At 36.3% G+C, this 23,169-nt stretch overlaps 1 protein-coding gene across 4 annotated transcripts in view; it reads right to left on the bottom strand.

The window, feature by feature from the left end:
- USP6NL (USP6 N-terminal like) overlaps positions 1 to 23,169 on the bottom strand; it is a 167,664-nt gene that overhangs the window by 6,680 nt on the left and 137,815 nt on the right. For all 4 annotated transcript variants that reach the window (XM_087420834.1, XM_087420832.1, XM_087420833.1 and 1 more), the window contains 4 exons: positions 19,629 to 19,723; positions 18,929 to 18,994; positions 18,736 to 18,835; positions 15,797 to 15,949 (listed from right to left, as the gene is read on the bottom strand). In XM_087420834.1, the coding sequence (XP_087276960.1) occupies positions 15,797 to 15,949; positions 18,736 to 18,835; positions 18,929 to 18,994; positions 19,629 to 19,723 (414 nt within the window). The remainder of the gene's footprint in view (positions 1 to 15,796; positions 15,950 to 18,735; positions 18,836 to 18,928; positions 18,995 to 19,628; positions 19,724 to 23,169) is intronic.

The following is a 23,169-nucleotide window of genomic DNA, read 5'->3' as shown; positions in this document are numbered from 1 at the left end:
ATGATTTAGTCCCCACTCTGATGATTTTCTAAGGGCACAACACGGTAATTTGAATGGCTAATCCAATGGCTGGCTGATATTCCGTCAGATAATAATATCAGCCAATCCTCAAGACAACCTTTTCAGGTTGATGAGTAGGAACCTGATGAAAAATATAACCATTAAAAAGAAAAGGAAAACAGTGGCACCCAGAGAGTGGTTAATTCATGCCTGCAAGATGTGCTGTTACAGAGACAAAATGGGATTAGTCGTAGAGATTCTCACACTCTCAGCCCTTTAAACTGCCGCCCTCCTCCACCACTCAGTGGCTCTTGGTAGCCTGCAGAGAGAGCCACCATTTTAGTTCATACAAAATAATTTAAAATGTTTAAAAAATTCTCCATAACAACATATTAAGCAGTGAAAGAAAGCTTCAAATGTTTCTCTTAACCCAGACTGCAGATGCTCAGATCCTGTTTTCAATATTTCAATCTATATCAATTCACAACTTATGAAAACTAAATTCACTTGAAATTGCCTGCTATGCATTGTTGAAACTCCCCAGTACGTGGAGATGGGGTTTGGGAGGTAATTACGTCATGAGCGTGGAGACCTCATGATGGGATTAGTGCCCTTCCACCCCTCCTTCTCCAGAGTGGAGTAATAATGGATGGGGCCACAAAGAGAGGTGTGATCTTCCCAGTTTTTACCTCCCCCTCTGCAAAGCCTCCTTAAAAAGTAGCCTTATTGCACCACAGCGTTCCTCCTGTGGTCAACAGTGGAGTGAGGCGTGGCCCCTGGCTGACCAGGGAGGAACCCACAGCTGGAGGAGTGGTGGTCACATAGGGAGCTCTGGACCACATTGGGACACATCATCTTTTTCTGCCATCACACCTTCCCAATATACCAGAGAGAGGTGACACATAAGAGGTAAGGAAAGACTGATGCTTGATTAATGTGTATGAAGTCCTGGACAGTGCCTGGCACACGGAAGCCCTCAGGAACGAGCTGCACACTCTGGGTCCTCTGAGGTGGGATTGGGCACTAGACTAAGAATGATTCACTAGAGAACAAATTTGTGTTTTTTCTCTTCTTCAGCAAGGTCTGTGCCTAGAAACCACCTCATTGTTATGGGCTGAATTGTGTCCCCTCAGAACTCACATGTTGAAGCCCTAACTCCTATACCTCAAAATGTGACTATTTGGAGATAAGACCTTTACAAAGGTAATTAAGGTTAAATGAGGTCACTGGAGTGGGCCTCTAACCCACTATGACTAATGTCCTTATAAGAGGTGATTAGGACACAGACAGGTATGGAGGGAAGATCATGTGAAGACACAGAGAAAAAATGGCCATCTAAAGTCAAGGAGAGAAGAAACCAACCCTGCCAACACTTTAATCTTGAACTTGCCAGCCTCCAGAACTGTGAGAAAATAAATTTCTGTTGTTTAAGCCACTCAGTCTGTGGTATTTTTGTTAGAGCAGCTCGAAATAAGACACCACCATGAGGTCTACATCTTAAATCCTAAAACTGATTTGCTTTACTAAATGCAAATTTTATGGATTGCCTTTTTCTGTTAGTAAAAAGTCACATATTTCATTAATTATGATCATCTGCTTTTATGGTCCTAGCACACTTTCAATGTCAACAATGTATTAAAACCAACCATAGTAATTAACATTTATTTTATATAACCACATCAAAAAGATAACAGAACAAAACAAATGTGGAAGGTGGACACATGCAGTAACAGATCCATAGGGGTAACTAGAATTCCATTACTTTGCAGACTCCTGCATGACGTTTTCCACGTCTTCTGGTCACCCACTTATTGCTAGGGATGGTCAATTTGAGGTGGGCTTCCATAGCGTTTTCCAAAGACATTCAGCTATAGCTACTTATTGATGATGATGAAGGTGAAAGGGCATCTTTGTCAGTGTGGTACCCAGAATTTAAGCAATATTCTAGGTTAGTATTTACTGAAACAGAGTAGAATGGGGTTTAATAAGGGACCAATGTGCTGGAAGAGATTTAAAAAAAACACTTTAGAGTGGAGGTGGAAGGACGAAAGTAGGGAGGAAAGAAGACTAAGAGAGAAAATTGAACATTTTGGGGAAAATAATGCCATATCACATACTGTTCCTAGATTCTAATACCCATAGATGTTCATTCTGAAATCTTCTAGATACATAAAGGGCACATACCAGTAAAGACTAACAGGATACATAGCAAAATGTAGGATTATGGATATAAGGCATGTATTTCTCAGAAGGAATAAAAAAACTGAGAAGGCAGTAATGGAGAGACCGAGGTGGTAATTTCATGCATGAAACAAAATGGAAAGGTATGTATCATACACATGACAGAGATTTAATTTTTCAATATAAAGGGTAAGAAAAGTATTCACCTTACACTTGACACTACTTTATATTCAAGTCAATATAGGAATTTCTCTAAGGAAGAGACATTAATATTCTATGCATCTACATATCATATTAGAATTAAAAGAAAACTTTAACATGTTTCATTTACCGAATGGGCAAGAGGCCAAAATCCACATTGGGGAAAAAAAAAATCTGTGACTATTCTAAAACATCCAAAAAGTAGCATCTTAAAATTCATTCATGGCAGCCCATAATATATTTCCTTTTCTGCCAGTAGACGATAACCTACTTAAAGTGACTTCGACTTCTTTTGTATTCCTTTCTACAGTATCTAAAATAGTAATAGAATTACAAGTAATGTGTTGACAAAAATGTCCATTCATTCATATACAATTAATATGAATTAGAGTAATGACCCACTGTTCATATAAACAGAACAGAAACATAATGGTTATAAATACCCAAGATCTACATAGCTAAGAAACTAGACGTAGCAGAGTTTGGAGAAAAAAAAATGCAGTGCAGAAAAAAATGACATTGTATGTAATTAATTCCTAAATGGCAATCTCTCATTAAGAACTAGGACTCTGTAAGAGGTACATGGCGAACACCTCAAATGTACAAAGACATTTGGAGGATATGGCCTCTTTGCCCCTATAAAGATTTTCAATAAGCATGGAAGAGGTAAAGTAATTTGAAAAAGGCAGTAGACAGAGATATCAGAAAGAGCCTCCTAAAATGCTTAAAAAATCCAACTCCTCCCAATGTTAAAGACAGTAACGCCAGTTAGGCTAGGCAGCCTTGCACAGGAGGGTTAAGAATATTCACAGGTCCCAAGGGCAGACTGCAGTGCTGGGATTTGCTTCATTTCAAACAGTGTTGGGTCATACTCACTTCCTATAGTGCTTTGTGACCAGGGAGTAGGCTAAAGACAAACAAGTGGAACCAACGCATGGCTCATGATCCAGGCATCAACACCTATGTTTCACAAATACTTGTTAACTGATGACACTGTTGGATTATGCCATGTACAAGTTATTCCCGTCACTGACCAAACGCCTCTGAATCATGTAAAATTCTCAGTGACTTAACAGTGATCAAATGTACATATGTTTCTGCATTTCAGTGAAGGTGCCCAGGGTCCCCAGGGCAACCTTGTCTGTGGAGGAGGGCTGTCTCTCTCAAGAGGAGGAGGCATGAGAAGAGGTGGAAAGAAGGGACCAGAGAAGAAAAGAGGGGAAGAAAGAAGGAAGGGAAGAGCAGGGAGGAGGGGAGATCAGGGTAGGTGAATAATGGAGAGGATCAGAGGAGAAGGCACTAGGATTGGGAAGATGGAAAACGGAGATGGTTGCAGGGAACCTGTGGGGAGGCAGGTTGTAACTTGCATGTCTGAGTGGGGACTTGCCCATGTTTCCTAACAACTGGGCAGTGCAGAGGCCTCTCAACTCCAACAGCAGTACCAAAACTCAAGGACTCTGTCCGGGCACTCTGACCTCTGTAATTATGAAACTAGGAAGAAAAGTCGACCTGACTTTGTTATAAAGGCGATTCTTTTTTGATGATTAATTATTCGACTCTCACTGAGCTAAAGACATACTGTGTAGACCCTGTAAGAAGGACAAATGCCATCATCACCAGTAATATTTTCATATGCTAATAAATATTCTCAGCCCTTTTTCCACAAACGTAGATCCAAATAAGCATTAAACATTCTTGCATAATCTCTTCTTAGATCCATCTTAACCTGCTCGAACTACCACACACACACACAAATACTGCTGGACTTGGCCTTTGTTTGGTCTAACTAACTTTTTTCACCCCTAAGCAATTGAGTGTAACTAAAAGATTCAAGCATAAGTGATGTTAAAACAGATGGCTATAAATAGGCAGTAAGCATTAATATCTATTATCCATACTATCATTCTGGACTTCTTTTCAATAGACATATACTATTATTTTTGCTCACCTCATTCTAGCTCCATGCCTACCATTTTATTCTTCCCTCCCCTCCCTGAAAACCCAGGAGTTTAAATGAAGAATGACGGCCCTACCCCTTAGAGGATGGGAGAACACCACACTTCCTATCAGATATAACAGGGGACACCTTTGTGAAAACACCATCTTAATGATATTTTTCACCAGTGTTCCATCACATAGGTGGTATTTTAATGCCAGTGCAACAATTAGAATACTCTGCTCAAAAAAGGAAATACTAATTGATATATTTCAGAATAAAGGCAAAAATATTTATTAGTTGCTTTTTCTTAAATAACATTTCTTTTTCTTAAAAAAAAAAAAAGTCAACAAAAAGAATATTCTAGCCATTCCCAGAAAAATAAAGGAAAAAAAGCATCCCTCTTAAGTCCCCTCAGGCTTGTCCATCTTTGATCTTACTCAGGTCTCTGTCACCACCCAGTGGACATCACACTCAACTACAAGTCTTGCAGATTAATTGTCTCAAAAGGCATTAACAGCTTTTTGCATCCAACAAGTGACATATAATCACAGGAAAGTGCTCTAAGTGCTCTCTCTTGTGAGCAGCATTCTACTTTTACAACAACAGAATATGTGTACTCTGACTGTTCTGACAGTTTTCAGTATGAAATGGTGGGGGCTGTTGTCAGGAAAATTATTCTGGGAAAGAGTTATCTTATGCCCTTCCAGATCACATATTAAGTCCAATGAGTTTTAAAATACTGTCACAAAACTAGTGATTTCAAAATTATATCTGAAAAATCAAATGGTTTTATTTCTGTTTAATGTACCATTAGCCAGAAGAATATACAATTCAAACATTATTATAGCTTTCAACAAGATGATCAAAAGAAATACAGTTTGCTTTCTAAATTATAGCTATGATAGTAAAAAAAAAATTCAAAAAATTATTGTAGCTAGGCTCATAGGCTTGACTTTTTTCCCAGTAGATTAAACTTGAAAGATAACGGAAGCAGAAAGAAGACAATTATTTAAACACATTTATCATTATAAACCTATGTAATGCCACATAAACTCAATAGATCTTTGTGAAATAACTTAATTTTTAAAATCTATACTTTGTGTTTCCTAGCGTTTCAATTCACATATGCATATGTAAAAAATGTTAAACATGTGTGAGGAACATTAGTTTCCATTATATAAATGAACAAAAGTGAAAACCCTCAAACTCTCAAAAAGTGGGACAAAAAACTGACTTTTTTGTGTGTGTCCATGCAGTCAGGATACAAAATGGTTCCATGACCTCAAAAACTGCCTCGTGCTAGCTTTTTGTAGACAGCAGGTTTTTATTAGCTAAAAAACATTACACCTTCATTTGCTCATTAAAAAATATTGACTGAATGCCAGGCAGTGTACTGGTGCTGGTGATACACAGACATGGTCACTGTCCTCAAGGAGCTCCTGTCTAAGGCAGACAGCAAACTAACACAAGGAATAGAGCACTGCACGTGTGAGGACGGAAGCATGCAGGGGGTACGGTTCAGGCACAAAATATCAGCGATCACATTCTGTGGGTTTGGGGAGGGTGGGACTAGCTGAGAAAGCTTCAGGAAGGAGGCGATGCTTAAGTCATGAAAACTAAGCAGAATGAGTGAGGACAGAGACATCTGGAGAATTCTTTGGGGCATTCTTGGAGGCGAAGCACATCCAAAGGCAAAGAAACGTGAGAGCATGACACTTAGCATCGTGAATCATAAGGAGCACAGCCAGTTTGGTATAATGTATGGCACCGACTTTGGAATCAGGCCTGGCTTCAATTGTCAGGCCAGTCTCTTGCCAGCTGTATGATCTTGGGCAAATACTTACTTAACCTTGCAGCCTAAGTTCCTCATCTATAAGCTACTAATAATACTGATGGCAGAATGACCATGAAAGCTATTCAAAATTAACAAATGCTACTTAATGTAAAAATTATGGCCCTTCCAGATAAGAAACAAATGAAAAGAATATAGGATTCCAGCATGTTCAGACATCTTTAAAGGAAAAAGTGAAGGTAAAAGACCAAAGAAATACAAAATCCAATCCTCCTGGATGGGAAGATGTGGACTTGCCCAAACAAAAGGACACACCAGGTAGTGTGCAACAGGAATCTACAGCATCTGGACTATGTGACTAAGCCATGTGATGGGCATCGACCTAGCAATAATAAAGAGCAATTCAGCCTGAGGGTTGGGTCACGGACAAGAATTTATTTGAAGTCCTAGCTCATATTTCAACTAAGAACCCCCCAAATTTATTTGAAAATACATCTTTTAATTCCTAAATACCTAGAACTAAGTATGGAAAAATTTAAGAGAATTAAACACACAATTAATTCTGTTTTCTGCATTAAGGAATTTGTTCATATTTAGTATTTTATGTATTTACATTTAAGAGGATTTGGCCAAGTTGGCCTTTTCATGCCTATTAAAAATATGTAAATGAGTCACTGATTTGAACTTGTGATTTGAAACTTATAAACAGTATTGGAACATTTAAGAGACTTAAGGTTCAGCATATTCTTAAGTTTGAGTTAATCAGATTTCTAAGTCATTTTAGAACTAAGGACAGTTTTGTTTTTAAATTAAAAAATTGATATATTTAAAGGAAATTGGATATATTAAATTCATAAATGCAATTAAAAATGTTTGTAGGAGTTTATGTTTGTAAATGGAACCAATAACTAAAGGCCTCTTAAAAGAGAATGTTAAAATTTGCCAAATTCAAAAACAGTGTACTAACTTTTGTAAGCTGATTAACAAACTTAAAGAAGAACTAGGTTTCTGGATTTGTAACTTTAATAAATCAAATACTAACTTTAAAAACCTAAATAATCCTGTGTACCGAAAATCGTCCTTACGGATATTAAAAAAAAACTTGCATCAACAAATATCTTACTCCAAAGGGCTGTTGAAAAAAATTAAGTGATATGTGTACGTAAAGAAAGCATTTAGCAAGGAGTCTATCATATAAGATTCAAAAGTTTGCTGTTATTATTACTATGTTAAAAGTGGTTGGGGAGGTGGGATGGATGGACATAAGAAAACAAGTTGACCAGGAGACTACTGTATATCAAACTAATGAGTTTGGATTTTGTACCATAAGCACAGACGTGCCCCTGAAGGGGTGGCTGTGCCACATGATCACTCTGATGTGGCAAGGCGGTGAGCAACACTGGAGTCAGGGCTTCCAGTGTAGAGGACAGCTCTGATAGTGAGGCTGGAGAGGAAGGAAATGCTAGAGAGGTATTAAGAATCAAAAGAAACACAGAACTTGGTGACTAAATGGATTGAGTACTAGTAAGCAGAGGTAGCAGGGAGAAGGAGATGTTGCATGACTAAGAGGATGAGTGAGAGTTGAACATCTTACCATGACAGGAAACGGACAGGAGAAATGGGAAAAGGTTTGGAGGTGGGGTGGGGATTTAGACATTAAGTCTGAGGTATCTGAGGGGTGGGCAGGTGAAGATGCCCATGTAAGGTATCAGCTAGATGGGTCTGGAACTCAAAAGTGCCCAGGACAGAGAGCTGGGATGGAGGTACAGAGCTGGAAGTCTTTGAGATGATGGCTGTAACCAAGGGAAATGATGAAATCGCCCAGGGACAGTGTGCAGAATAAAACAAAGGTAAAGGACACAATTTTAGACAGGTCACTTAAAAGAGGAGCTCAAGAAAAGGAACCAGCAAAGGAAAAACAGAAGGAATGGTTAGAGAGACAGAGGTGGAGAAAGACTAAGACAGAGCAGTTATCTGGAACTGAGCCTGAAAGAATTCCAATGTAATGCACCAAGAGCACTGCTGTGGACAAGCACAAATGAACATCTGACTTACGTTCCAGTCGAAAATTATGACCATTGTTACAGAAAAACATACAAAGGAGAAAATGCAATACTAAAACTGGAAAAGTTTTTCTAGAGATAAACAAAATAAAAATTCCAAATTTCTCTAGGACAAAGGAGGACATGTACCAGAGCTCAAAGCAACAAAATGCTTCCTTTCCTAAAAAGGTTCCTTGAGTTTCATATTTTCTGATGCCATAATAAAGACAGACATTAAAATGGCTCTCTCAATTATTCTAGGAAAATTTTTCTCCTGATTCTTCTTTATAGGTCACAAGCTACACTGGGCCAAATTGGCAGTCATAGCGGATGAACATAGGCTTTCTAACCAGAATGGCTTCCCTAACTGACAAAACCTCTGCCAAATGGCTTCATCTGACTAGAAGATAGCTCAGGAGAACAAAAGGATATTTCTGTCTAAAGATCGCTAGCCAATGGGGTATGCAAGAAACTATTTGAGTTATTTTAATACTTCACTTGTCAACTAAAAGTACCTTTATTGAAACTGAAGTCTTCATTGTTGATTCACATTAAGAGATGGAGAGCTAAAACTCTGTAACTGCTTTATACATGTTTATTACTAGCAATGGCCAAAAAAAGGGCATTATAGAATTAATCAATAAAACAGAAACAAGACAGAACAGAAATGGCTGGAAATCAGATTAGCAACATAAAGGAAAGGCTTGATATACTCACAATAAATGAAGACTAAAAGCACAAATAATGACAAAGTTGAACAGTGTCAGTAAATTAGGAATAGAAGTAAACATTTGTGATAAAAGATATCTACAGAAAAAGCTATGTACAGTTACGTAAAAACATGTGTTTACACGAGTTTATATGTAAAAGCAAAGGAAAAGGACTAGAAGAACATGCCCCAAGTTGCCGTCAGCAGTTACCTCTGAAGGAGAGAATGAAGTACAACGAAGTAATGGAAAATCTTCTGCTTCACTCAACACACTTCAAAGATTACCTACAGTTCTTCTGAGGATATATTTGCGTATGAATTGTGTAACAAAACCGAGGAATAGCGGATTTTTAGGACAAGCCAGAGATGTCTTGCTGCACATAAAAGCAAGGAAGTATTCCAAGACTACTTTGAAGTGCTGGGTCAAAAGGACACAGGAATCAGTTTAAGGGAGATCCCACTCGCCAAATTGAGAACTATTTGAGCATTAAAACAATAATAATTATATCTGATTGAAACCTTCAAAATATATCAAATCTCAAGGATTCACAAAGACAAAGACAAAACAAAAGTTCCTCTGCTGTCACTGGAGATAATCAAGAACATCAACTCCTAACTGTGAAAATTGGTAAAGAGAAAACAATTAATCATTTATTCTGCCTTTTCAGTAGGAAATACATTTTAAAGTAACCAAAGAGCCCCTGTTGATGAGGAAACTCTCTGTTACAGAAGAAAATATGCTGATAAATGTAAAAGAAGTAACAGAATTTGAAAATTACTATTTTGCAACCTGTAATGAACCATTTGTTTAGGCAAGGATTATCAATGGAAGCTAAAACCATCAGGGGAAAGGTTAAAAGGAAACTGGATATCTCTACTGTGTCAAAATATTATGCCACAGATCACTTGCTAATTGAAAAGTTTTTGTAATTAAAAAAAAATCTTATTTTTAAAATAAAGAGATCTGGTTATCACCACCTTTTATCCAGGGATCAAACTCAGTATCACTAATAGTAATAAAACTTGTCATTATGTGCCTTCTGTTTAACCTGAATCTAATTAAACCTCTACATCTAACTTCTGGCTTAGAGAAAATATAGAGCCTAAAGGAACAAGTTAAATGACTCCAAGAAAGAAAAATTAGACTACTCCAGACTGCGGGACATTCCACAAGACAACGCAACTGACCTCTTCAACAAAGTGTCATTGAAAAAAGAGAAAAATAAAAGGAAGGGGTAGGAAGTGAGGAAGAGGAAGAAGCTGTTGCATATTAAGAGACTTAAGAAGCATATCAAACAAATACAAAGTGTGGCCTTTGGTTAAACTCTGGTTGAGAAAAACAGCTTAAGGCAATTTTGGGTACGATTGGAAAATTTTTAATATGGAATTGGTATTAGATAATATTTGGGAATTATATTGTTAATTTTGTTAGGTTTGATAAGGGCATTGTGGTTAGCCATTAGGATACAAAGTCAATACACAAAAATCAGTTGTATTTCTATACACTAACGCTCTATACACTAACAGAGCAATCTGAAAAGGAAATTACAAAAACAATTCCAGTTACAATAGTATCAAAAAGAATAAAATACTTAGGAATTAACCAAAGAGGCGAAAGACTTGTTCAATAAGACTATAAAACTTTGTTGAAAGAAATTAGAGAAGACATAAATAAATGGAAACACATCTCACGTTCATGGATTGGAAGACTTAATATTGTTAAGATGCCGATACTACCCAAGTGATCTACAGATTTAATGCAATCACTATAAAATCCCAATGACATTTTTTACAGAAATAGAAAAACCCATCCTAAAATTTATATGGAATCTCAAGGGACCCTGAATAACTAAAACAATCTTGAAAAACTGGAGGACTCACACCTCCTAATTTCAAAACTTACTACCAAGCTACAGTAATTAAAATAGTGTGGTACTGGCCTGAAGACCTCCACTTTAAGACCAATGGAACAGAACAGAGAGCCCAAAAGTATACCCTTGCGTATTTGGTCAAATGATTTTTGACAAGGGTACCAAGACCATTCAATGGGGGAAAGAAGAGTCTTTTCAACAAATGGTGCTGGAAAAAATGGTTACCCACATGAAAAAGAATGAAGTTGGACCCTTACTTGACACCATAAACAAAAATGAACTCAAAATGGGTGAAAGATCTAAATGTAAGTCCTAAAACTATAAAATTCTTAAAAGAAAACATAGGGCAAGAGCTTTACGACATTGGATTTGACAATGATTTCTTAGATATGACACCAAAGGTACAGGCAACAAAAGATAAAACAAATTGGACTTAATGAAAAATTTAAAATTTTGTCTATCAAAAGACAATATCAATGAGTAAAACGGCAACCCATAGAATGGGAGAAAGTATTTGCAAATCACATATCTGATAAGGGATTAATATTCAGAGTATAGAGACAACTCCAACAACTCAACAACAAAAAGACAACCCAACTCAAAAATGGGCAAAGGACTTGAATAGTCCTTTGAATTTCTTCAAAGAAGATATACAGATACACAATAAGCACATGAAAAATGCTCAACACTACTAATCATTAAGGAAATGTAAATCAAAACTACAATAAGATACTAATCCACACTGATCAGGATGGCTACTATCAAAAAAACAGAACATAATAAGTGTTGGCAAGGATGTGGAGCAATGGTACACTTGCTTGTACACTGTGGGAATGTAAAAGGGTATAGCTGCTGTGGGAAACAGTATGGAGGTTCCTCAAAAAATTAAAAATAGAATTACAATATGACCCAACAATCCCATTTCTGGGTGTATACATTAAAAGCAAGGTCTTGAAGCGATATTTATACACTCATGTTCACAGCAGCATTATTTAACAATAGCTAAAACGTGGAAGCATCTCAAGCGTCTATCTACCGATGAATGAATAAGCAAAATGTGGTTTATACACACAATGGAATATTATTCAGCCTTAAAAAGGAAGGAAATTCTGACATGTGCTACAACATGGATGAACTCTGGGACATTATGCTAAATGAAATAAGCCAATCACAAAATGACAAATACTGTATGATCCCACTTTTATGAGCTACTTAGAGTAGTCAAAATCATAGACAGAAAGTAGAACGGTGGCTGCCAGGGGCTTGGGGGAGAGGGGAATGGAGAGTTCTTGATTAATGGGTATAAAGTTTCAGTTTTATAAGATGAAAAGAGTTATGGAGATGGGTGGTAGTAATAGTTTTACAAAATTATGAATGTATTTCATACCACTGAACTGTACACTTAAAAATGGTTGAGATGGTAAATCTTATGTTATGTGTATTTTACCACAGGAAAAAAAAATTGAAAAAAAATATGCCAAAAGTTTTCCTAACCAGTTATTAAAAAACAGAAGGAAAGATTCAACTTATTTATAATAGTAACAAGAAAGATAAAATAACCTACAGAACTGGGAATTAGGATGAGTGGATAAGAAACGTGTAACAGTCATATGAAGAAAATGAATTCTACTGAAGGACGTTAAGGTAAACTTGAACAATTGAAAAGTAAAAGCTTGTACTTAGAAAAAGCCATTCTTTTAAACATCAGTTCTCTCTCAATAATCTTTAAATTCAATGCAATGTCAATTGAAATACTAGTGGATTCTTCTTTTGGTAACTTGACAAAATAATACAAAATGAGGGGAAATTAGCCCTAACAGGTATTAAAATTGTTTGTAACCAGAAAAGTAAAGATTAATGAAACAGAATAAAATGGCAAGATCCAGATGTAGACATTTGCAAGGACTTAATTACATGATAAAAATGGCATTTTAAATCTCAGGAGCTGTTAAGCCACATGGCTAGCTATTCGGAATATAAGCAAAGCTGAATCCTCACCTCTTCCCTTAAACAAAAAGTAATTCTAGATGGGTTAAAGATTTAAGCATAAAAAATAAAAACATAAAAGTTATAAAAGGGGCCAGCCCAGTGATGTAGTGGTTAAGTTCATGGGCTCCCCTTCAGCGGTCCAGGGTTCACAGGTTCAGATCCTGGGTGCAGACCTACATACCGCTCATAAAGCCATGCTGTGGCAGGCATCCCACATACAAAGTAGAGAAAGATGTGCATGGATGTTAGCCCAGAGCCAATCTACCCCAGCAAAAAGAGGAGGATGGGCAACAGATGTTAGCTGAGGGCTAATCTTCCTCACCGAAAAAAAAAAAAAAAGTTATAAGAGAAAATATGGGTAATTAAAAATTTTTCTTTCAGCATGAGCACGTAGAAAATTCTTTACATAAGACACAAAAGTGAGGGGCTGGCCCTGTGGCTTAGCGGTTAAGTGCATGTGCTCCACTACTGGCGGCCCGGGTTCAGATCCCAGGCGCGCACCGACGCACTGCTTATCCGGCCATGCTGAGGCAGGGTCCCACATACAGCAACTAGAAAGATGTGCAACTATGACGTACAACTATCTACTGGGGCTTTGGGTAGAAAAAGGGAAAAAAAAGGAGGAGGATTGGCATGGATGTTAGCTCAGGGCTGATCTTCCTCACACACAAAAAAAACAAAAACACAAAAGTGAGATGCCATAAAGAAAAAAACTGATTAAAATTTTTTAAATCCTATATGAAAAGTATCTATAACATATATAATAAACTAACTAATCTCCTCAACTTACCAAGAACTTGTATGAATAGACCAATAGAAAAATGTGTAGAAGATAAACAGGGAAGTTTACAGAAAAAGAAATCAAAATGTCCAATAAATATATAAGAAAGACACTGGATTTAATCAAAATTAAAGAAATGCAAACCAAAACCATGGAAAACTCTATCCAAACAGAAAAAAATATATTAAAAATTTAACAATACCACATGTTCGTGTGGGAAAACAGGCCCTGTCACACATTGCTGGTGGGAGTGCCAACTGATGCAGTATATAAGAAGCCAAACAGAAGTAACATGCTCATAAATGTTTTTAAAACAATAGATATGATATTAAAATTTCTGGCTACAATGTTCATTTAATTATCTTAATGTTCCATATATAGCTTACAATAATTTAAAGAGGATAATAATGGGCAGGCTGTGGGGCAAAATGTCCAGAAAGTAAATGTCATAGTAGTAGAAATATAGATGAAAGACAGATTATTGTCCCAGAACGTGCAGAGCCCTCTCCCTTAACTGCCAGTACGCTCAGAGTAGAATTTAGCCAGTGTTTCTGGTACTACTTATCTACCCCTCTCCCTTTATCCCCCGCCCCACTCTCCATCCCCATTCCACCACTTCCTAGTAAAAAGATCTTACAAACCACTACTAAGTTTCTTCATGTGTAAAATGCAGATGAGTACTCTTCTCTGAGTTACTTTTAGGGATTAAGTGAGACAGTACAGGTAGGATGTGACACATAGTAACCATTCAATAAATAACAGCTGCTAGTTAGATGCTAAATCATCCTATTCCATTACACAGGTTTTGATATTTTATTCCCATGGTTAAAAGGTTCTACTATATAGTACATATTTTTTCTCTATATGTGTTTTTTCCTAAAATTTGTCTTAAATTCTTTTTAAAAGCAGGCAAGATATTTAAAAATAAATGTTAATGTAACAAGAATATAGTTAGTCATTGCTGTTCCAAATGCATTCCCTGTTACAGGAAAGAATTAGTAGAAAATGGACATTATTACACTGAACAAGAGAGGGCTGACCTCACTTAGCAAAGGGGATGGTTTCACAAGGCCTATAGCCACACACAATTATTGCTGTGATGGGTTTGCTTTCTAGTGAATCTTGATGACGGAGAACAAACCTCAGAGAAACACTGATTAGACTCCTCATAATAACTAAAAGCAGAGCATCTTGGTTTTTACCAAAGGGAAAAGGATATGTTTTCCATGAATGTATGCCTGCTTGTTGTTCTCTACACGCATGTCCAAGAAGACATCAAGTATGCGCCACACCGACTGGGAAACGACTGGGAAACGCTAGATCCAGCTCTCCCTGAGGCACGAATAACTGGTCTCAGTTACTTTTCATCTCTCCTGAGCCATCCTCCACTTCCCTGACCCCTTAACACACCCATCCACTGCAACAAAGGTAAGAAAGGAAAAGGGCGAAAAATACCTTTTTCTCAGGAAATCATACAATGCCCAGTAATATCGGGTCAAAACTCTTAAAAGTTACTCCTACTGTGACCTTTCCACATTTTCTTTTTCTTCCCTCTCATCCTACTCCTGCTCTGTTCCTTCCCCATTTGTCTTGTATCCAGCTCTACTATTACCCCATTCACACTCAACACGTTATCATTTGTGTGAATTCTGTCTCTCCTGTGTGCACTCTAACAGCAAGAAGCACGTCTTTCTCTTCACCTGTTAAATCCCCTGCACAGCACCTAGCAGAAAACCTAATAGGAGGTGCTGGAAGATATTTTAAAATAAGTGAATAAAATATATTACAAAGAGCCCTGGATCAGTGGTCAGAAAACTTAGACGCTAGCATTAATAATGCTATCTGCTGGTTCTGTAGCTTCATATTTAAGCATTTAAGTACCAGTTTCCTCTTCTATAAAATAGGACTTTTACTTTGCATATGGTTTTACAAAATGAGAGGATGAAAATAAAAAGTACTTGTTGTTATACTAGTTTAAAGCGACAGCCGTGGTTACTTCTGTTGAACAATATTATTTGTCAACCAACTTTCTAAACTTAAGTAGCAATAGTACAGTACAGTTATTCTATTAGGAGAGGCATATTTCATTAATACAGGTAGATTTAATTAGTTTACTTGCTTTTTCTTAAACTAATAAAGGCACAAGCAGCTGGTAAGACACTGATTTGCATTATGTCATCACAAGTATATATAATGCTTATGTTTCGAAACAGAAATGGCCCATGTTAATTGCATTGTGGTTTTCTGATCTTAATTAGGATTTAGATATAAAGTATTTGGATATTTCTTACCAGGCTCTGGAAGGTCTAATTTTGCCCGCTTTAGTTCTGCCATAGAAATCTGAAGTTGCTCTATTGCAAAGTCATCTTCGAAGAAAAAATCCTTTGCCAGGGTCTCCTGAAGAAATTCTACAAGTTCTTCCATAGACAATTTCATTAGATGTTCTAAGAAAGGATGAGAGAAATAAAAATGCTGAGTCAACCACTACTTTAGGTTGAGAAGATAATGTATTCTATTCTGGTGTAGTATTTTTTTTAAAGGGCACAGCATACAACTTACATATGGCACTGTAAATATCGCTGAAATTCAATAAAACAAAAATATTTTCTGATATTAAAGCTGTCACAGAGAAAAGCAGGTATTCTTGGCAGGGGTGAGGGGAGGTGAATACTGCTAAATATCTTCTCGTTGGCTTAAGAATACCCATTCCTAGGTATTAATATTAACTCAGAGAAATTAACCTTAATTAATATTAACCGTAGAGACAATAGACACAGAAAGACTACCCAAGAGGACATGAGGACTTTCTGTTTTATTGATATGGAGCTCCAACTACCATAGGCAAATCCACTTTCAGGTCTATATTTTTACTGTTTCAGAATTTCCAAAAAAAATCTGGATTATTAATTTTATTTGTATTTATGAGATTAGTTTTATTGAAAAAATTCAAATTACAGACACAAAGCAGAAAGTAAAAATCAGCTAAGTTCCCACTAGCTACTGCCCTACAAGTAGATGTGTGTACACAAGCATCAATTTAAAAAATAAATTATATTTTCCACATTCGTCACCTCCTTGTTTTTTCCCTACTCAATAATGTACATCACTGATATCTCTAATTCAAATATGATTTTACACCATCATTATTAATAACTATATAAGAGTCCATTGTATGTACGCCCTGTAATTTACTTAGTCTTCTAATACTGGACATTTAGGTTGTTACTAATTGTCCACCATGTGATGAATCTCCAGTAATAACATCTCTAAATATTGTTAAGGCAATCAGGAAAAACCAAGAAAAAAATCTTAGGAGCTTCAGCTAACTATCAGTTAAGTGCCCAGACACAGTCTTTGAACTTCATGTGAGTCCTTGAGCTTTGTCTTCCTAACTATGAAAAAAAACACAGCAGGAGACAGATTTTTTTCCACAGCTTACTTAGTCTAATGATATGGCAGGATATAAAGTAATTGTTACACAAAGTTTATTTACAAAAGGTAAAGAAACTTTTCACTTGTCAAAATTAATCAAGAGTCATATAAACAAAACATAACTTAAGAGGGAGAACAGAGCTATGGAGAAATATAACACCATGTTTCCACTTTCTCACTGTTTAGGGAACATTAATAAGTACACATCTTAATAAAAAGAATACTTTTGTTCTATATCTTGGTCAATTCATAATCCAGAAGAGGGGGAAAGGGGAGGGGAAGGGAGGGAGGGAGACAAGGAGGGGGAGGGAAGGAGAGAGGTTGATTGATTTCCCAGGGTTACATGACAGACCCTAAGTCTTGGGAGACAATTCACTGTCAATTGATTTGTTTTGGTGCTCTGCTTTGTGTGTTGGGGGAGTAAGGATTGGGTGTAAGGGAAATGAACCACAACACTTCTGAATCTTTTCCTTTCAGAGTAAACAATACAAATGTGATTTTATAGGAAGTCTTCATTCCTATCTCAAGTTTGGATAAGCTTAAGTCCATGCTTTTCAAGTACGCAATCAAACAGTCTTATATTAAAGCACCTGACAGGTACTTAGAACAATGCCAAGCACAGCAGGGAGAAAAACTACAAAACATGACCCCAACTACTCAATTAACTTATCATTTAGTTGGGAAGCTGAACAGATGAATCATTCAAGAATAACATAAGAGTAATCAATGAATATGAAACACATTGTATAACCCAGATTAGAAGTGCTACATGAAGTCCCAAAGCTTTCAATGATTCTCCTCTCTGCATAGTTACAAGAAGAGTTACTATAAGGAGTTGTAATTTTAAAGGCTGAACTGAGACTTTAAGATGAATAAGGTTCTTCATATTCATGAAGAAAAAACACTTATTTCTTGATTTTTTTTTTTTTTTTTGTGAGGAGATCAGCCCTGTGCTAACATCTGCCAATCCTCTTTTTTTGCTGAAGAAGACCGGCCCTGGGCTAACATCCGTGTCCATCCTTCTCCACTCCATATGGGACGCCGCCACAGCATGGCTTGCCAAGCGGTGCATCGGTGCACGCCAGGATCCCAACCGGCGAACCCTGGGCCGCTGCAGCGAAGCGTGTGCACCGAACCGCTTGCGCCACCGGGCCGGCCCCTCTTATTTCTTGATTTTTAAAGCAAGGCATAGCACATCAAATTTATAGAGTCCTTGAACTATTACAACTGAAGACTTTGTAAAGCCTTGTTGCATTCAGGTGACTATAGATATTGACTGTACTTGCCCCAGAGGCCACAATGTTGTCAAGCAGAGAGATGAGCTGGATGTTCCCCATCTCTGGTCTACACCTTGGAGCTGGATGCTTTTTCCTGGATGAAGGAAACAGTAATGGAAAATGTGCTCTCCAGACTTTTAATTAAGGGGCCAAGTTTCTTTGGTCTCTCTCTTCTCCTATGACAAACCTGAGATTCAGACTGACAAAAATGAATAGGGGATCTCAGTGGAAACAAATCCTTAGTAAGAATAATATTATTAGTGAAACCCACACATTGCATTTTACTGCTTAAGTGTGAAAATGAAACTGATATAGAGACCTTTGAAATGTAGTAAGCTTCTAGTCATGAGAAAGAACCAATCAACGTAAATTACCAACTGAAAATTTCTTCATGGATTTTCAAAACATTTTTAAAACCACTATGAAAAGAAAATGAATTTGAAGTTGGGTGGGGAATGAGAAATCAGAGTTAAAATAAGCCTTGATTTTTGTGAAATCTTTACAGTTAAACATTTTCTTACTTTTGTGTAATTTTAAAATTGTGTAAGACATAGCAGTAAGAACTCGTTCTCCTTCAAAGATGTAGATATCCCATATTCTCAGGTTTAGTGTAAAGGGAGTCTATAATTAAAAACAAAACAGAAACAAGATGAACAGTTTGCCTTTGTCTGATATTTATAATTTTATGATTGGGTTTTGCAAATAAATACTCACACGATCAAGGAAACATTGAAAAAACCACTTCATTGTGTAAAAACTTGTGTAGATTTCTTGAGAATCCTGAAAAAACAAAGACTTCACAATTTCTGGATTGTAGCAAACAAAATGTGACAATATAACACCAAAAGCTAGGAAGGCTGCTTCAAGTAGCTGTCAAAGCTAAACATAAAAGCATTTCGTTACAAATCTTTTGCCATGCTGGAGTATATCTATTTTTTCTCTTCTTACTACTCCCTCAATTTCACTTTTGAAAATCACCCTAAGAATAAATCCTTCTTATATAGGATTGTAATACAACATTTTAATTCTCCTTAATGTATTTTATAGGGAAGTATCTTCGCTTTACTAAACTACCATGTTTTATGGTAGAGCACATATATGGTTCATTAAGGACAAGTCTGACCTTTAAAATAGTTTTTGTGCAAAAAAAAAACCTTACAATTACTGAGAAATCATATATCCTTAAAAACTGTATTGTTTGTATATATCATCTTCAAAGAAGTAGTTTGATTCTATAAGTTAGAGCTGTGAAAGTTCATCAATACTAATTTCACAAATCTAATGCTCTTCAAACAACTGGGAATTATAACTGCACAGAAAATGAAACGGACAACACTCTAAATCAAGAAGGTAATTGAGACCAAAAGCTGCACTCGGTTTATTCTTAGTGTAAGTCAATATCACATCTACCTACCAGGTGTTGCTTAAGCTTGGACAGGAATTTATTCAGTATTTTATCATGATGTTCTTGAAATCTCAAGAGTTTAGGAAAACCTTGGACAAAAAAGCCTAGAATACAAACATAAAAACAATATTTCATAAACAATACCAATAAAAATTCCTATTTTTTTTTTTTTTTAAAGATTTTATTTATTTTATTTTTCCCAAAGCCCCAGTGGATAGTTGTGTGTCGTAGCTGCACATCCTTCTAGTTGTTGTATGTGGGACTCGGCCTCAGGATGAACGGAGAAGTGGTGCCTCGATGCGCACCCGGGATCCGAACCCGGGCCACCAGCATCGCAGCGCGGGCACTTAACCACCAAGCCACAGGGCCGGCCCTAAAAAAAATTCCTATTTTAAAATGCAACATATTTTTTTCATTTTTAACTGTCAACAAACAACATGCTGATTACAACAACAAAAAATCCAGCAGTTACCAAAATATTTTTCCTCCCCCCTCAGGAAATAATTGTGTATAAGCTTTGGGTAATGAAACTTGAAGTGTAGTACTTATTTGCTAAAGATCTCCTAAAACCTTGTAAAAATATGAAAGAGGCCTGAATATTCCTGAATTAAAAGGAAAACTAAGAAGCTAAGAAAAAATGGAAGCTGAAGCCATTTATTAGGATTACCTGTTCTCTTAAAGTATCTTAGAGCATATCTGAAATGTACAAATTTTTATAGGTTATTTTAATCTTGATTACTAATTTTGTTTTATTGTTAATACGTTACATAACAAACATTTTATTACTTTCAGGTTTACTCTAACAATTTCATTAGTATCATGCTTCCAAAGTTTGTATCACTTTTAAATCCTTTCTATAAGTGATATTTAACATCAGCTAAAACATACTGGCACTGTATGATCAATGTTACATTAAAATTTATATTTTGTGCAACTGATCATACAATATAATGTATAAGAGTTCTAGGAAGTAACTAATTATAAATGGTAAGTTAAGTTAATTTTATGTATTTAACTCATGGAACTTTACATCTATTTTTAGTCACAAGTTTCCTGTCAGATATTCTATACAATCCATTAAAAACGACATACACTCAATGGATTTATGATTTTTCCACATTAGTTATTTCCAACCTGGGTTCTATGTAACTCTGAAACATGTTACTAGACGTCCTACGTTTGTAAAAAGAATCCAGGGGAAACACCATATGTTAGATATATCCTACTTGCATATTCATGATGCGTATGAGCGTCTTAATATTTTTAAGTTGTTTTATAGACTAAAGAAACTTGGTGGCGTTTTTTGTTTGTTTAACTCAATCTCCTACACTTACTTGATCTTGGAGTCCATTTTTTTCCCATGAAACATCTGTTTTTAAAAAGTGGAACAGGGGCCGGCCCGGTGACACAAGCGGTTAAGTGCGCGTGCTCCACTACAGCGGCCCGGGGTTCGCCGGTTGGGATCCCGGGCGCACACCGACGCACCACTTGCTGAGCCATGCTGTGGCAGCGTTCCATATAAAGTAGAGGAAGATGGGCACGGATGTTAGCCCAGGGCCAGTCTTCCTCAGCAAAAAAGAGGAGGATTGGCATTGGATGTTAGCTCAGGGCTGGTCCTCCTCACAAAAAAAATAAAATAAAAAGTGGAACTACGTTCCTTCAAGGATCAAGGAACACACTGTTGAGAAACACTGCTTTAAAGTCTTTGGGGAAGCACTATTTGTTAACTAGTTCTCAGTTTTCTATGGTGTGTGTAAAAATTTCCAGAGGTAAAGACTCCATTTCTCCTCTAAGAACACTTTCAAGTGAAATAATTTCATTTAAAAAATCTATATTTCTCTATCTGTGCCACTTTCATGGTCAATTTGATAGGAATGGCAATTGGAAGAATTTCAAGAAAAAGTCTGATTTTGAAAAAGGCAGTGCTCCTCAATAATAAAAACTAGCTCAAGGATGTTAAGATACCTAACACTTCCTCACTTTTCAGTGATATCCCAGACTTGACATGTCAAATCTCATTTTCTTCAGCCCTCACTTTATTCTATACATTTATAAGTGATACCACTTTCATATAGGAGATGCAAAGAACTGAGGTAACCCTTCATTATAAAATTTCACAGGCATACTTAGAAACAAATATCTCTAAGTACAAACCTACCCATAATAATGACATAAACTGCACTGTAACTGTAAATGTTAAGGACACTAAAATTAATATTGCTTTACAGATTAGACTGGTGACAATAATTGCTGAAAGTGAGCTATCAGGTATGTTTAAAAGAAATGGGCAGTCTCCCACATAATTACGTACTACTTAAATTGTAACATTCCATTGTACTTCAACATACATCAGCACACCACCCTACGGTAAAGCAAAATAAAGATGGATAAGGAAGAGTCATTTTTCTTCAAGATGCCTTTTTAAATTATATTGTCTACTGGATGGCAGTTCAAGTCTTACTTTTGGACTCTATGAGCAAAGTGATATGAGTTATGTATATGAAACAGTTATAACTGTTATGAAACAGTTATCAGGCAGATAGTATTTATTAAAACAAATTCACAAAGAACACTGAGGGAGTTTGCCAAATGCAAACACACATGCACACACATACCACACACACACACACACACACACACACAAAATACCACCACAAAAACCACATGCTAAGAATGTGAGATTTAGTAAACTATGGTCATAATTTTGAAAATGTTAAAATATTACTTTAAACATGCAGCAGGTTCTCCACTGCATAAAGCTTAAATATTCACAAACAGAACTTAGATGATCCATTCTCAGGGTGATTAGTTTTAAAATTTGTTTTTAATTTGGTATTATCACATGGACGGCACTGGGAAAATAATTTTGCATTATATAGACAAATGCCATTTTTATTTCCAAGAAAAGCTGCAATCCCAACTCTAAAATAAAGTTTATTGCATATGGTTGGCAAATATACGGAAAAAGTTATTAAAAACAGTTGTCTAACTTGAAAACCAAAAAATTATGCAAGTTTTGAAATGTTAAATAATCAAGTGCCCAGAACATGTTATCAGCCTTTTATTGTAAAATGGAAATCAATTTAATGGCTGAAAGAACTAAAAACTACTTGAAATACAAAACTACTTAATTATTATGTACCTTTCCTTTAAACACCTAAGTGTCATTTCTCAATTAATATTCTTTGACAAAGACTTACACACCACAATATCCAGTCACTAGTAAACATTTCCTGAAATGATAATTGTATGACTGTCTAAAACTTTTGATCAAAAGGTATCTTTTATTTCTCCCAATAACACAGCTTTTCCTAAGTTCCTCCAAACCTAAACTGGTTTCTTCTGACTGGGGGCCAATAAGGAAAGAATTTTAAAATGCCAACAGTATACTTTACGGCAAACACAAAGGAATATAAAAGTGAACAGAAAGGTTTAGAAAAGCTGAACCAAGAATGAAATAATTAGTAACAAACATTAATTAACTTCAAAAGCCCCTAGACATTAAGTTTTTGTACTTAACTTTACCAAGCATCTTCCAAAGTCTGACTTT

Source organism: Ceratotherium simum, chromosome 32, assembly GCF_057802395.1.
Source record: "Ceratotherium simum simum isolate JZ-2026a chromosome 32, ASM5780239v1, whole genome shotgun sequence".
NCBI lineage: Eukaryota > Metazoa > Chordata > Mammalia > Perissodactyla > Rhinocerotidae > Ceratotherium > Ceratotherium simum.
Note: the sequence above shows the minus strand (reverse complement) of the source record. Positions and strands in the feature narration are given on the sequence as shown.